Source organism: Poecilia reticulata, chromosome 9 (assembly GCF_904066995.2).
Source record: "Poecilia reticulata chromosome 9, P_reticulata-male-v2, whole genome shotgun sequence".
Taxonomy (NCBI): domain Eukaryota; kingdom Metazoa; phylum Chordata; class Actinopteri; order Cyprinodontiformes; family Poeciliidae; genus Poecilia; species Poecilia reticulata.
Window position 1 is genome coordinate 12,874,808 of NC_088838.1, and position 14,422 is coordinate 12,889,229.

The following is a 14,422-nucleotide window of genomic DNA, read 5'->3' on the forward strand; positions in this document are numbered from 1 at the left end:
GGTTCTCCACCAAAGTTCCCCATAGCTGGCTAATATGGAACTGAAATTATTTAAATCTTTCTCTTTTTTTCCCTCAACAAAATGTACTTCTCATTTTAAATGATTGCTTTGCTACATAATAAAAGAAATGCCGTTGTGGTTCTTAAACTTTACCATAAAGCTAACTATTTTTTTTATTGGCAGTTTTTTTAAAACCTTGTGTATTATTTTCAGTGTTCCTCAATTCTATATAATTTTTGTATTTAAGTACAAATAAAAACTATTTGAATAGTAAAGATTATCGTCCCCTGGCCAGATCAAGGCGTATTCATATGGCAGAACGGCCTAATCAAAGTCCTCACTGAAATCCAATTGAGAACCAACGGGGGGACTTCAAAACTGCCAGCCAGTCTGGGCTTGAGCTATTTTGAAACACAAATTTCTCCAAGGAAAATTGGTAAAAAAAAAAAATCCTAATTAAGTCCTTTTACACATATTGACTGAGGGAGCTGACTATATAGTTGTTTATGTTTTTATTTGTGTAGTTGTGCTGCTTGTGTTGTATAACACATAAAATCCACTGAAGTTTGTAGTTGGGGGGGGGGAAATATATAGTGAATACTTTTGCAGGTTCAGCACGAACCTTTATTTGAAGTGTCTTTAGTTTTTATAACTCGGGGGGCCTTTAAAACGCTTCTTGCCCAGGGGTGTCTGTTTGTAGAGGGCCACTGATTATCTTTTACTGACTCACACTGGGGTACATTTGATTAACAAATTGGCATGCGCGGCTTTTACGGGGGCCAGAATTATTTAAAAAGGGAAATATTCGTCTATAAACCAGTTCTCTTGAGAAACAAAGCGGTGCTTCTTAGAAATGATTCGGACAGGACATAAAATTGCAGTCATATATATTATCAAGCGCAAACGTGTTGAAGAGCCCCTCCATCCGGGAGTCGCGGCGCCTAATATGGAGCACACCCTGGGCGAATGTAGCTGAAAGTCAGCGTCGCTGCCACTCCTCCTGTAGGAAGGGCGCAGCCCGCAGAGAGCTAGCTGTCTAGCTGTACTCGGCAAAAACGATGGCTGTTAACCTCAGCAAAAATGGCCCTGCGTTAACAGCTGCCTATAAAGAAGTAGTAGATGAAAAATCCGACACGAACTGGTAAGAGGCACCACCTTTAAAGCGGCGCTAGCGCCTCACAAGAGGTTCGGGTTAGCTTACAATGTTTGCTAGCTTTGAGTGTGTCGTCAAATAAGTTGCATTGAATTTGATTTAACTTACACGGTAACTTGATTTCTATTTGTATTTGCCTGCTGGAATTTATGATAATAATAACCTCAATTTAAATTAGAGTTCTTCTCATGGGATGAATTATCATGCTGATAACTGATTGGCAGGAATGTTCAAGGTTTGGAATATGCTAACCTAATACCTGGTAATCACGGAAGCGTGTAATTTTAGTGAAATGTTACTTCATGTGTATTTGTAGCACTTGTTAAATGATCTAATGAAGTATATGAGGTAAGACTTTCACCTATTTCACCCACTTCCTGGCGAGATAGAGGCTAAACATACTATGTGCGAGGCAAATTGAGAGACTTCCTCTTTCAGATAACAAACCTCTCAGCGCTGACACTGCCTCTAGATAGAAACCTGTTGATGACCGCTGCAGTGTTCAACACTGACCCGAATTACTTAATCCAAAGGGGAAATGGCTCAGGGAATCCTTTATTGCTCGGTCCTCCCTCTAAATGTATGTTCTGAATGTTTCCCTGTGTTTCATTTCTTGATCTTTTTACAGCTCTCTTTCACTTATTCAGTTACTCTAGTTATTTTTCTTCCCGTTATGTTTTGCAGACTGGGTGAAACAAAAGGAGAATAGGGATCTGACTTTGCTTTGACTACTTTCGGAGAGAGCTGGTTTCTGATTCTATGAAGAAGTAGTTTGCACTTTGCAAATAGGAAGGAAATGCATTTTCAGTGTTTGTCTTTGGTTAAAACTAGAAACTTCACTGATCTGGCTTCCCCTGTCCGATACCGATTTCTGATTTTTCTTTTACTTTTCCGCTTTTTTGTCTCCCATTATGGACTATGTCACTTTAAAAAAGAAAAGTGTGACCCATTTGCTTTGATAGACATTTTAAATCCAACAGAAAATGAATTCATTTATAAGATTATTCCATTGAAATGGTTACTTTGGTACTTTAGTATAACACCAAGCTGTTGGTTGATGCACATGTACATTTAGGGGAAGATTTTAGTGTTGATTCATATTTATGAAAAGTATTTAAAATGATATTTGAATACTTTCAGTGACTCAGTCTGTGTGATTGATGCATCTCTAGTTAAAACCTGGCAGATACTTCTGTCATCTGCGTTTCATTTTTCTGCTTCATGTAAAACACACAAAGAGCTCAAGAGTAGTTTGATTCGCCAAGCAAATAAAATTATATAAAACCTTCAATTAAGACAAAGGCCAGCAGCCTAGGAAGATTACTAACATGTCTGTTCCTAAAGAGGATTAAAACTGCAGCAGCCGTATTTACACAACTCCACTTCCCTAAAAGATCTTGTGTGAAGAGGGGCTTAAGTGTCATGAATGCTTAAAATGGGTTAATGAGTGATAAAACGCTGTACGTCCTTGTGTTTTCCACAGGGCCTTGTTCACCTACGAGGGAAACAGCAATGACATTCGCCTGGTAGAAAAAGGAGGTAAATAACCCAGTTGTTGTTGTTGTTGTTATCAAATGCGTGCAGGAATGTCTCTTGTCAGCTTGCTGCAGTCGTGGTGCTTGAATCTGAGCACAAAAGAACTGCTGGTCTTTGCTTTCTAAAGCCCAACATTTGCAAGAGGGGGGGAAAATATGTCCACAGTTACACAACAAACCACAAGAAGCCATCGAATTCTTCCACAATGTTTGTGTATCAGATGGAGGCCTGGAGGAGCTGGTTGAGGAGCTCAACAGTGGAAAAGTGATGTACGCTTTCTGCCGGGTCCAGGATCCCAATTCCGGTCTGCCTAAATATGTCCTCATCAACTGGGTTAGTGATGCATGGTTCTGTCCTGCGTTTAATTAAATCTCGTTAGCGCTCGTTAATCGCTTCGATAATGGTTTACGTTTCAGACCGGAGAGGGTGTAAAAGATGCCAGGAAGGGAATATGTGCAAACCACGTCAGCGCCATGGCCAATTTCCTCAAGGTAATGGTGAATGTTTGAGGCTACGTGAAATATGCAACTATTTTTCTGGGTTTTTTTGTTTTTTTTACAGTGAAAAAATGATTTTAATAACTCCGTGACGGGTATTGTGGAAGACAAATATTATGTATTTATCTTTTAGCTTAACTTTTTTCACCTTGTCGTTGGTGCAAAATGTCAGAAAAGGCATGTAGTTTTATCCTGCATCATTTTCTGTCAGCACAGTTGCTGAGAAAATTGCCAACACAGGATTGGCAAAAACGCTTTTTGAATCTTAATTGTTTATTGAAAGTTTGCACTTCTTAACGTCTGGGTATGTAGTAGTCACATGTCTAAATTAAGATTATGATTCTACCTAATGATACTAAACAAAAAGGGGTAAAATTGTCCTCCTTTTTATCACTGCATCCAGTTCTTTTGGTAGAAGTGAGTTAGCCTCAAGGTTGTGCAATATTAGCTCTGTTTGTAGTTCTGCTGCTAAAAGTTGTAGTTTCTGAAAAGATTATGGCAGTAAACAATTTGGGGCTTTGGAAAAGCCCTAGAACATTTTTACATTAACTTTAACTGTAAACCTTAATATACTTTAAGCGATAGATCAACACAAAGTAACACACACTTTTTGAAGTTCAAGGAAATGATTCATGGTTTTCAAAATAATTTTTGCAAATCTTTTGAGGTACGTCTTTTGCCTCTGGAGACGGAAATGTTTTCAAAATACTAGAGATGTGCCGTTCAAATCGGTATTAGTCAAAATTTAAATTGGTCAGGCTTTTTAACAATCAGTGATCGGCCAGAAAACTGCAATCGGTGCACCCCGACCTAACGCCTCAATCTCATCATCATGTCTGGCCACACATTCTCAGTTGGATTGAGCTGGTTAGTCTTGGTCTTTCTGAAAGTGACTTACTTTCTGTTTGATTCGCATGGCGGCTGCTCGTTGCAACATTTAAAGTCTTTTAAAGTCTGAAGTCTTTTTCTTTCCCGCGGCTTCAGGGGGCCCATGTCACCATCAATGCCAGAGCAGATGAGGATGTGGAGCCTGAGGCGATCATGCAGAAGGTGGCCAAAGCTTCAGGAGCCAACTACAGCTTCCACAAAGAAGCCTCCAATCGCTTCCAGGACAGCGGCCCTCAGGGGCCCGTGGTACGCTCCCTCCCCAACAGCATGAGCCGTACAGAGATCTCGACACATTTTTGTCATTACACAGTGTAGATGTAGAACATAAAATATATCTGTATATTTTACTTTAAAATTGCTGTAGGTAACTTTTATGAAAGATGTTTTTTTTTTTTACATATCTAATAAAACTGTCACTACGTCATAAAAGTATAGGATGAGACAGATAATCTGTGAAAAAAATCAGCAGAAATACAGATCGGTCAGAAACAACCAATCAGAGCCAGGAGGGTCTCAGTACTGTCAATCACGCTTGTGTATGCACTGCTCGGACCCTCTGTTTGCTCTCTCCCTATAACGGAGCCTTTCACGAATGCTCAGGCTAGTTAGCTTAGCCACCGATGACAGCAGATGAGCAGTTCTTCTTGTGCCTCTGCCGTTTGCACATTTAGCAGCGCGTACACAAAAGTGACAGACGGCACTAATGCTTTCCCCCTGGCTCTGATTGGTTGTCTTTGGCACTAAGAGGGTTTGGAGGAGCTTGATATTTTTTTTTTTTCACATGTTATCTTCCTCATACGGTCATAAAATAGTGACAGTTTTAACAAATATGTAAAAAAAACAACAACAACAAAAAACACGCTTTTATAAAAGTTGCATACTGCAGCTTTAATGAATCTAAAAGAGCTAAAACATAGAGGTGAGGTGCTTTGGTGTCTGATTTAACAAACACTTTGCATCACTGTGGGTTTTATGCATCTGTTTTATGCTTACACAGTTTTTTGTGCATGCTCTTGTCTCCCCTCAGGGTTCAGTGTACCAGAAAACCAACGCCATGTCAGAAATAAGGAAGACCAATAAAGACAACTTCTGGGCACAGGCAGAGGTACGTCAGTTGTAGAACCGTTTCCATGGAGATCTGTGGAGGTTCGCTCTGACCTCAGATGGCGATTTCATCAACTGAACATCAGTCTTGTGCAGATTCTGCTTGCACACTGAATCTGCTTGGCTGGCACCATGGAAACATTTTGTGTACAGAAAAAAGAAAAAACGTCCAAGTTCCTATCCTGGCCTAAAAGGAAGGGCTAAATATTTGAACTATATTGAAACTCCTACAGGTTTTTGAGGTTGAAGTTGTTTATTGTAGTGATGAGACTCTCTCTCTCTGTTTTTAATGGTGTAAAATTTCAAACAAATTCTGATCTGTTGGGGTTTTTTTTTTTTTTTTTTTTTAGAAAGAAGAGGAGAAACGTCGCCTGGAGGACCGTCGCAAGGCCGAGGAGGAGCGTCAAAAGCTGGAGAGGGAGAGGAAAGACCGAGAGACCAAAGAGGCAGTGCAGAGGGACAAAAGGGACAAGGAGAGATCTTCTCAAATCGATCAACAAAAGTAGGCAGCGTGTGCTCTGGTTCTGGCTTGTTTGTAACAGCATCTTTTAACAGGATTGTCCTCCTTGTTTATTTCCTGGCAGGAAGTATCAGCAGCAGCTGGAAGCCGAGAGCAAAGAGCAGGAAAAGCAACGCTGGGTGAGTGTCTGACCCTGACAGCCGACCAAATGCTTTTCAGCTCTTCAGTCTGCTGACTGGGATGAACAACAGATTCTTATTTAAGTGGAGTTGGTTTACTATAAAACACTGTTTTGGTAGCTGAGGAGTGCTGGGCATTTTCCTGCTTCGCCATTTCATACCCGTGTTGATTTGGTTTGGGTTGATCAGTGAAAAAATAGCAGCGCCTCCTGCAGGATGTTTATGACATTGACAGTGGAAATTTTTGCCCTCGCTTTGACAATAAATCATTTAATAATGAAAGTAAACTTTCTTTAAAAAAGGGACTGTGTGCAGCTCAAACATAAATGTCACCATTTGATGGATTCTGGCATAAGCTAAATCTCATCTGCAGTCTCTCGGCAGGTTATAAAAAATGGATATTCAATAAAAAAAGAAAATATAACACTACAAGTGACTTCTAGTCACACTGGCACAGACAAACGCACACATACAGACTTGATCACTGGCACACACTTTTAATTAATGATTTACATTTAAAACGATTTACGACGTTTTACTGGATGTCTGCTATCAAACATGTTTGTGTGACTCTAATAAATATGGATCAAAGCCAAAACCAGTGGAGAAGCTGCGTGATGCCAAGTTTTCTGAAAAATATCTTCTATTTTTTTTTTAACCTTTTTTATTAGAAATTAGAACTCTTTTGAACCATTTGACTTACTGTGTTGATTTTTAGCTCAATCTTTTAAAAGTACAACTTGTTAAATGCATCAAAACACTTTTTTCAGCTTAATAAAAATCCAGTCTATTCCATAGACGGGAATAACGTCGCGCAGCAACTTCTTTCACAAACCCCAGTTTTCTTCAGAACATCTGCATCGCCCAAGAAATTTCTGATCCATGCTTCACCAATTATTATATTTACTTATTTCTACAAAGAGGAAAACTGATACCATTTTAAATTGCTAAATAATCTGAGTGCGAAATGGTGATTGTGGGTAAAATTCAGTGGTGTGATTTGGCGAAGGGGCGGAATGACCCAGAGACGTAGTTCACACATCTTGTGAAAGTCGTGCCAAATTTAATATCAACACCATCAGGAGGAGCAGCAGCAGCAGAACGATGCAGCTCAGAGGAAAGCAGTCAGGAGAGGCGACTCTGTGGAGAAAGCCAACGTGAGTTTTCCTTCCCAAAAAAAACCCCCGTCTCTCCTGAAGCACCTTTTCCCTCGGCTCTCACTCTCTTTAAGCTTCACATCTTTAAAGCTCTGCTTCCTTTTTCCAGTTTAGATCTTCAGCACAAATTTAAAAAAAAAACAAACAAAAAAAAATAATCTTTTCTATTTCGCCTACTAATGAATCTTTATTTTAGGTGTTTTGTCGTATTTTAAAAATGTTTTTTCTCTCTTGTTTTTCCTCTGTAGGAAGCGGCTTCTCTGATCTCTCAACGCGCCGTGAACCCCAGGGAAATGTTCAAGCAGCGGGAGCGAGGAGAGACTCCCAGCGACTCGGACGCTCCCTCTGCTGCCCCCGACAGCCCTCAGCCAGGTATTGCCCCAGCAGAAGCGGTAACGGCTTGCTTAATTTGCCCCAGCCAACCTTGCATCAGCGTAATACTTTCTTGACTTGCCGTCAGGGAGTGGTAGGTGCGACTGTACATACTCGAAGCTTTTCATCAGACTGTCTAGTTTGCCTCATGGTCGTACTTAACTCTGTCTCCGTAACCGTGTCTCTTCCTCTGCTGAGTCTGCCTCCGCCTTGTCTTCTCTCTCATCCATTTGTGGACCTGTGTTTGGGGGGTGTGTTTGTTTCGTCTGCTCAGGGCGACTTCGAAGCCCTTTTCTGTCTAAGCAAGCGTACGAATCTGAGCGAGCCGGCTCACCTCCGCGCCAAGCTTCTCCTTCTCCTGTGCCAGCTGCTGTTGTTCGTGCCACAGGTCTGAGCTTAACACACACACACACACACACACATACACATATTGACAGGAAGACTGAAACACACCTTCATCTAAACCCAAGTCATATCAAAAGTAATTGTTGCAAAACAAAAAGTGACAGGAAATCTGAGATGTTACTCACACCCACTGCTTTGATTGATTTATTACTGAGAATCAACTTCCTGAGTAAAATATTTCCCAAAAATGGCCTTCATCGAAAATAACACTTGGCTGATTCACACATTAAAACGTGAAAGTGTGGGATTTGATTTGTATTCAGCCCACGTTATTCTGATGACACAAAATGGCATCCAGGGCAACCAGTAAATTAGTAAGTCACCATATTAGTAAATACAGTTCACCTACGGCCCAGAGGGGAAATTTAAAGCTATAAATCAGTACATGTTCAGTCCATCTTCTGAAAATGCAAACAGGCGTGGCTGTCGACCTAAACTGACAGGTGCAGGTCAGGACGACAAGCAGCCAGGATTTCCATGGCAACTCTGGTGCAAAAGGCCCAGGCCTGAATGTGCGGCAAGACTGCTCTCCATTCTAGTCTGTCAGAACTTGAGATTTCTGCAAAGAATGAGGAGAAATATTTCCACCAGATGTGCAAATCTATTAGACATACTCTGAAAGCTGTTATTACAGTGAAATGCAATTCTGCAAAGTATTGAGTCAGATGGGCTGAATACAGCAGCACACCACACCTTTCAGATTTTTCAAAGATTCTTCTCGATATGAGAATCTGCCGCTCTGACACGTCAGTATTGGAAATAAGGCAGTGTTACAGCTTAATGCGGCAAATGACTGGTGTAACTCATGTTCCGGCTTTTACAGACAAAAACCTCTGTGTTTCATTCGTCATATTTGTCATCCTCTCCACATTTCTCATGATGTTAATTTTCATTCTTCGTCACGCTTTACGCTCAGCTCATCCTGTGGACTCCCTATGTTATTTTTTTTGTTTTTATTAACTAATTGTCTTTTGACAACAAAACCGTAACGAACGCTCTAAGTGGGTCCGGTGGCGGCGTTGAACCTGTGTGGACTTGTGAATGTGCTCCTTTGTCTACATGCGTGTCTGTGCTTGTGTTCTGGGTGCTAAAGAACCGGATTTGAATGATGAGCAGGCCACATTTGAGAAAGATGAGCAGGAGCAGGAGACTCCTCCCCAGGAAGAGAGGAAAGGTGGGGTTCATTTCATTTCCCATCACCTTTAACCCATCATTGATCAGTTTTCACAACCCTGCCATTTATTTAAACGAATAAAATAACTAGTAGCTTTTTTTTTTCCCTGTTTGGTTGTTTGTGCTGCCACCTGCTGGCAGGTGACGGTCCCTAATCTCGCAGTACTTCATTTTTTATGTTTTTGTATTTTTTTTTTTTTTTTCCCCCAGAGGAGGCACCAGCTGCTAACTCGTATGTTGAAGAAACAACGTATGAAGAGCCTGCCCAGGTTGGTGTTCTCCTCTCTGCAGAAAGACATGTTTGCCATAAGACGTACCTGAGTTGATGTCTTTTCTCTTGCAGGTCGATGAGAGTAACTCTTATGAAATGACTGTAGAGGAAACGTCAGACAGAGGAATCTGTGCCAGAGCATTATATGACTATCAGGCTGGTGAGTTGTCACAATGCAATATAAAAGGATGGGTTACATCTGTGCTGAGTTACTACTGACTGTCATTTAAACAGCCTGTTAGGGTGGAAATAACATTTCTTGTAAGTACCATTTACAAAAAAAATGTAAAAGTAAATGCTGTCATTTAAAACAGAAGAGCAACATGTGTTCCTCCTGCTACTAAAGTAATATAACATTGATTATTACAGTCATAATAATGTTAGCTCTAATATCGATATATATATATATTTTTTGCAAGAATATGAAATAAACTTGCTAAATATAATTGTAGTTTTCAAGTAAAGTATAATCTTTTCATTCTTCTGTTTTGTAGAGTCATAGAAGCAAAACAGGCTGACATTTGCTAGCTAGCTAGCACTGCTCGGTTCAGCTTATTGTCTTCACATCGTTACAGACAATGGTTGTAGTGTACTAAGCTGACATTTAAAACGCCATTGCCTTAGTAATGTTTAACGACGCCTCTTTAGTTTTGTTAAATATAAAACGAACTTTAGTTTTTTCTCTCTCAAGCTAAATATATCAGCAGTTTTGGTAAACCGCATTCAAAGATTTTTAGCCACAAGCCTATTGTTGCATCAGTTTGGTACCGTTTGCACCAAGCTCCAATGCAATTCAATGCAAACCTAGACAAAATGCAAGGATAAGTCCTCCAAATTAAAACAAATACTGCTGGGCACACATGCAGAAAAACTTCAGTGTCATCTTAGCATCCAGGCACTTCTAATTTGCCTATTAATGTTCTCCTTTCAGCAGCTGCAGGGTTGTTTGTAGGCTGGCGGTTATTTAGGTTGGGGAACTATTACTCTGATCTTAACTCTCTCAGGTCAAGCAGCAGAAGTCGTGCAACAAACTCAGAAATGCCACTGGGCTAGTTTTTTTTTTTTTTTCTTGCCAACTAATATTTTTATTCATATTTCTAAGACCTGTGATTTTAAAATAGTTTAAAAATATTTAGTAATTATGGTTACAGCCAATCTGTAAAGAACTGCGACACTCATAGCAATAATTGTATATCTTTTGCATTTACATATAAAAGGAATACGCAGAACTAAACCTAAAAGAAAGAAATGATACTCATAGTGGTTTAACCACAAAACTTCAGTTCTAAAACATCAGACCCTTTCCCAAAAAGGATGTTTCCACTGACTTTATACGAAGCTCTTTGTGTCAAGTCTGCACCACACTCTGCTGCTCTATTTTAAGACTGTCACCAATTAGTAGCTGTGAAAAAAAACTGTGTAACAGTGGTGTGATATTATTAAGCTGTGCATATATACTTGATGTAAACTACGAAAGTACAACTTAGGCCAGTTGTGTTCGAACTCTGCCAAATGGAACAAAATCCCAAAGTTTAGATACTTGCAGGATACAATTTAGTAATTAGTTTTCCCAAAAAAAAAAAAAAAGGAAAATTTTAATAGTTTTTATTTTAGTTAATTTTTCTTGTTTACCAATTAAAGTACTCAAATTTCTCAACAAAAAAAAAAAAATCTTCATATCACTTAATAGGACCCCCAACTATCAAGACAGTTTTAGACTTGGACCCATTTAGTAACCTGGCAAACCTCAATGCAATCTAATGGGTCAGAACCGACCAAATAAACATAACATGTACACCATCAATACGGTTTACAAGTGTAATATTTTCTGTGAACTGTTTTGATGATGTACATGTTTGGGGGGTTTTTTTGTCAGTTCTTATCGATTAGATTGGAATGAGGAACATGTTTGTTTTTTATTTTGTCAAGTTTAATAAATGGGTCCTTCTTCCTTTCAAATTAAAATATATATTGCTAATAAAATATAAACTCTGTCCTATAACCCAACATTTAAAATCAAATATTTTACAGTATGAGAGCTGATGTTTTCTAATAATCATATGTTGCACACGATTATTTTCTGGCACAATGTGCCCCAGCCGACGATCAACAGGAAGGCCGTTTTAATCGGGGCCGTCTCTTTGAAACGCGTTTGGGTCAGATTCAGACGGCCACCGTCTGGGTTTGTTATGAGACCGCTGTGCTCAGCTTGACGTTGTACTATTTGTTGATAAGTGATGCTGAGCTTCGTCCGTTCTCAAAAAGAGAAACGCGGCAGCGTTTACTGTTTGTAAAAAGAACTAAATGATCCTGGCAATGATTAACAATGACATGAAAACGCTTACGTTTGCAAACATCCACAATGAGTGGTGGAGATTGTTACTTCAGCTGTTTGAAGCATCTACCTTTATGCTTCAAAGTGTGATTGAAAACCATTAACGTAGCGCACAGAAGCACAGCTTGAAGGAAAAAGGTCTGGGGAAATAACCGGGCCAATTATGTGCTAAAGACCAAGTACCATTTAGAATAAATAAATGTGATTTATTTGTGGCTGGTTATCAGTGACGGAGCTGGTAAACCAGAGAACAGATGACTACTTAAATGCTGCCAGATGTTGGAAGATGAATGTGGTTATTGAGCTTCATGGTGACTTACAGGCTGTCTGACTATTTACCCAGAACTTCATTCTCTCACCACAGCTTAAGAAATCAACTATTTCTGTGCCAATTTTTTATTTTTATTTTTTTTGGTAAATTGCATTTTGTGGTTGACATTTGTTAGGAACGGAGAACATAAATTACAGACCGAGTCTCTGGTGCGAATTTCACCGAGGGATGTTGCAAGTGTAACAGTTTTATCTTTAGCGCCCTCCTAAGGTTTCCACTCAGCCTCTGCATCAGAGGGGAAAAAATAACAAGTTCAGTTTTAAATGGCATTTAAAGCAAAAAAAAAAAAAAAAGCATGTGGAAGACTATCTAATCGCTTTAACGTAAAAGAAGTGCTGCTAAACTGATTTTAATTCCAGAGAAAAATATTTTCTACAGTGTTTGTATAAAAACTTAAACATATACAGAACGCCGCCTAAGTTTGTTTTGCTTTTCAAGTGCTTATTGTGCAGATTATTAGACTGCTTTTAGCTTTTTAATTAATCATAAACCAGTTATCTGGAGTTGAGCTCCAGCTGCTCCTTTAGCAGATTTACTGCTTGTAATTAATGGACTGTTACAGTTCAGGATGCTTAACACAGCCAGGAAAAACTCTTTCTATTACAATATTACCTTAAAAGTCTACAAACCATTTTTTTCCTCTCTCAGATTTTGAAAGTACGATATTTACCAGTGACTCCATTATGTGTCACTGCTTCATCTTTTGCAAACAGAGGCTGATGTGGGAAAACTGCTGAGAAGGACAGCAGGTTTTATCGCCAACACATCTAGCTGTTTTTAATGTAAAAATGTTTCTGAGAAGTGAAGGGCACATTTATTTTCTCAAAGACTGGGTGACCACGCCGTTTCATCACTTCTCCTTTCAGTTGCATGTTCTAGGTATCTGGGAGGTGAAGAGACAATAGCTGCATGTGATTAGAGGGCAAAAAAACAAGTAGATTTTTTTTATTTTATTTTAGTTGATAATGTTGTTGAGCAGCATATTTTGCACCAAACCCCCTCATAGTTATTGTCCAGCACGAATGCAGCTTTGTGATGTGGGTGCTGGTGACTCATACCATGTGCTTACTAATGTCCCCCATACCGTCAGAGACGCTGATCTCTGCTGATTACACGCAGCACATGAGGCCCGTCAAAAACCACAGCTTTACGTCTGCTCATGCTGACGCGCCGCTCCTTCTCTGCTCTTTTCAGCCGACGACACCGAGATCTCGTTCGACCCGGACGATGTCATCACCGGCATCGAAATGATCGACGAGGGCTGGTGGCGGGGATTCGGTCCGGACGGCCACTTCGGGATGTTCCCGGCCAATTACGTGGAGCTGATGTAGCCCGGCGGATCGTCGGCCAGGCTACGTAGGACGACATCGGTCGGTCTCTCCTGAGGACTTTTGCAGTTTAAAAAAAAAAAAAAGAAGTCCTCACACACTCTAGATCAGGCTGAAAATGAGCAAAGCGAGTCTCTCCGCATCCCCCGGACCAATGAGCATGGTAACTGTGGGCCAGGCGGTTTTTTTTGTTTGTTTTTTTTTAATCTTAGAGCGCAGTTCCATTTAAATTGTTGATACTGTAAGCAGCTGATGGCGTCGTTTATGGATTTGTGAAGACCCATAGACCCAACCCGAAGCTTCCTCGTCCTCTCTCTGCCCCCCTGAGAAAAGAAGTGTATTTATTTGTCAGTGTGATGCAGTACGTGAGTCTTAATTTCAGCTGTGGGCATCGATAACACCACTTCCAGTTCACATTCCTTAAAAAAGTGGCTTCGTTTTGATTTCAGGTATATTTGATGTATTTGTAGCAAATGTCCTTTCCCATTTCAGGAGAAAAGAATAGATGACGGTACCACAAACAGCCTAATTATTTCCGCCTTGTTTTTTGCCTTCTTATACCGGCAGACTGAATTATCCGTTTTTTTTTTTTTTTTTATGTGATTGAACCTCTATCCTGTGTTTTTTCGGGTTAATTTTTTTTTTTTACTCTGACAGTGGTGGAAGTGAATATTTAAACCAACAGGTGATGCTTGCTGTGCTCTGGGTTGTTTTCATTCGGGGCAGTGCATAACACGGTCAAGTTCCTGACTTTAAACTGTGAGTAAACGGCAGTTTTCATTTCAAGTCCTTCCTCATTTTTGGCCGCATAATTTCAGCATGTGTAACTTTTCAGGGAAAAGCTGGGGAAGAACATAAAAGTCAGCGTTTTATTTTTTTTGTTTTAATGGATCCTCAACGGACTGAAGGTGAATTTGAGTGCACAGCAGATATTGGTGTGCCGTGATAAAGGGTGGAAAGTGCAATGTTTGGCCTCATTTTAAATCATTTCATCGGACTTTATGCAACTTCATTTTGTTATTAATCATGCAAAAAAAATTTGACTGATCATACATAGAGAAGGGCATTGTGTTGATGCTTTATTCATGGTATTTGTTTTCGACTGTCTACTGTAATGCAGAGATTCTTGATAATAAAAGAAGTAACCAAATTCTGCTACTTTTGTTTGTTTGCATTTATACAATCTAGATCAGGTTAAAGAAAAAAAGGGGGGTTGAAATATAGAAAGCTGAA

General features: G+C 39.8%; 1 protein-coding gene across 5 annotated transcripts; it reads left to right on the forward strand.

The window, feature by feature from the left end:
* The first annotated feature begins 935 nt into the window (after nucleotides 1–935).
* Nucleotides 936–14,339, forward strand: dbnlb (drebrin-like b). 5 transcript variants are annotated; one of them, XM_008419068.3, is made up of 15 exons: nucleotides 936–1,141; nucleotides 2,637–2,692; nucleotides 2,910–3,022; nucleotides 3,106–3,180; nucleotides 4,171–4,320; nucleotides 5,102–5,179; nucleotides 5,529–5,680; nucleotides 5,763–5,817; nucleotides 6,900–6,974; nucleotides 7,223–7,346; nucleotides 7,621–7,734; nucleotides 8,845–8,925; nucleotides 9,135–9,193; nucleotides 9,268–9,355; nucleotides 13,056–14,339. In XM_008419068.3, exons 1-15 carry the CDS (start codon nucleotides 1,059–1,061, stop codon nucleotides 13,190–13,192), a joined length of 1,440 nt encoding a protein of 479 aa, XP_008417290.1. In that variant the 5' UTR covers nucleotides 936–1,058; the 3' UTR covers nucleotides 13,193–14,339. The 5 variants fall into 5 exon arrangements, with proteins under 5 accessions (XP_008417290.1, XP_008417292.1, XP_008417293.1 ...); XM_008419070.3 differs by lacking the exon at nucleotides 8,845–8,925 and having other exon boundaries at nucleotides 937–1,141; XM_008419071.2 differs by lacking the exon at nucleotides 7,621–7,734 and having other exon boundaries at nucleotides 937–1,141.
* Nucleotides 14,340–14,422: the final 83 nt, after the last annotated feature.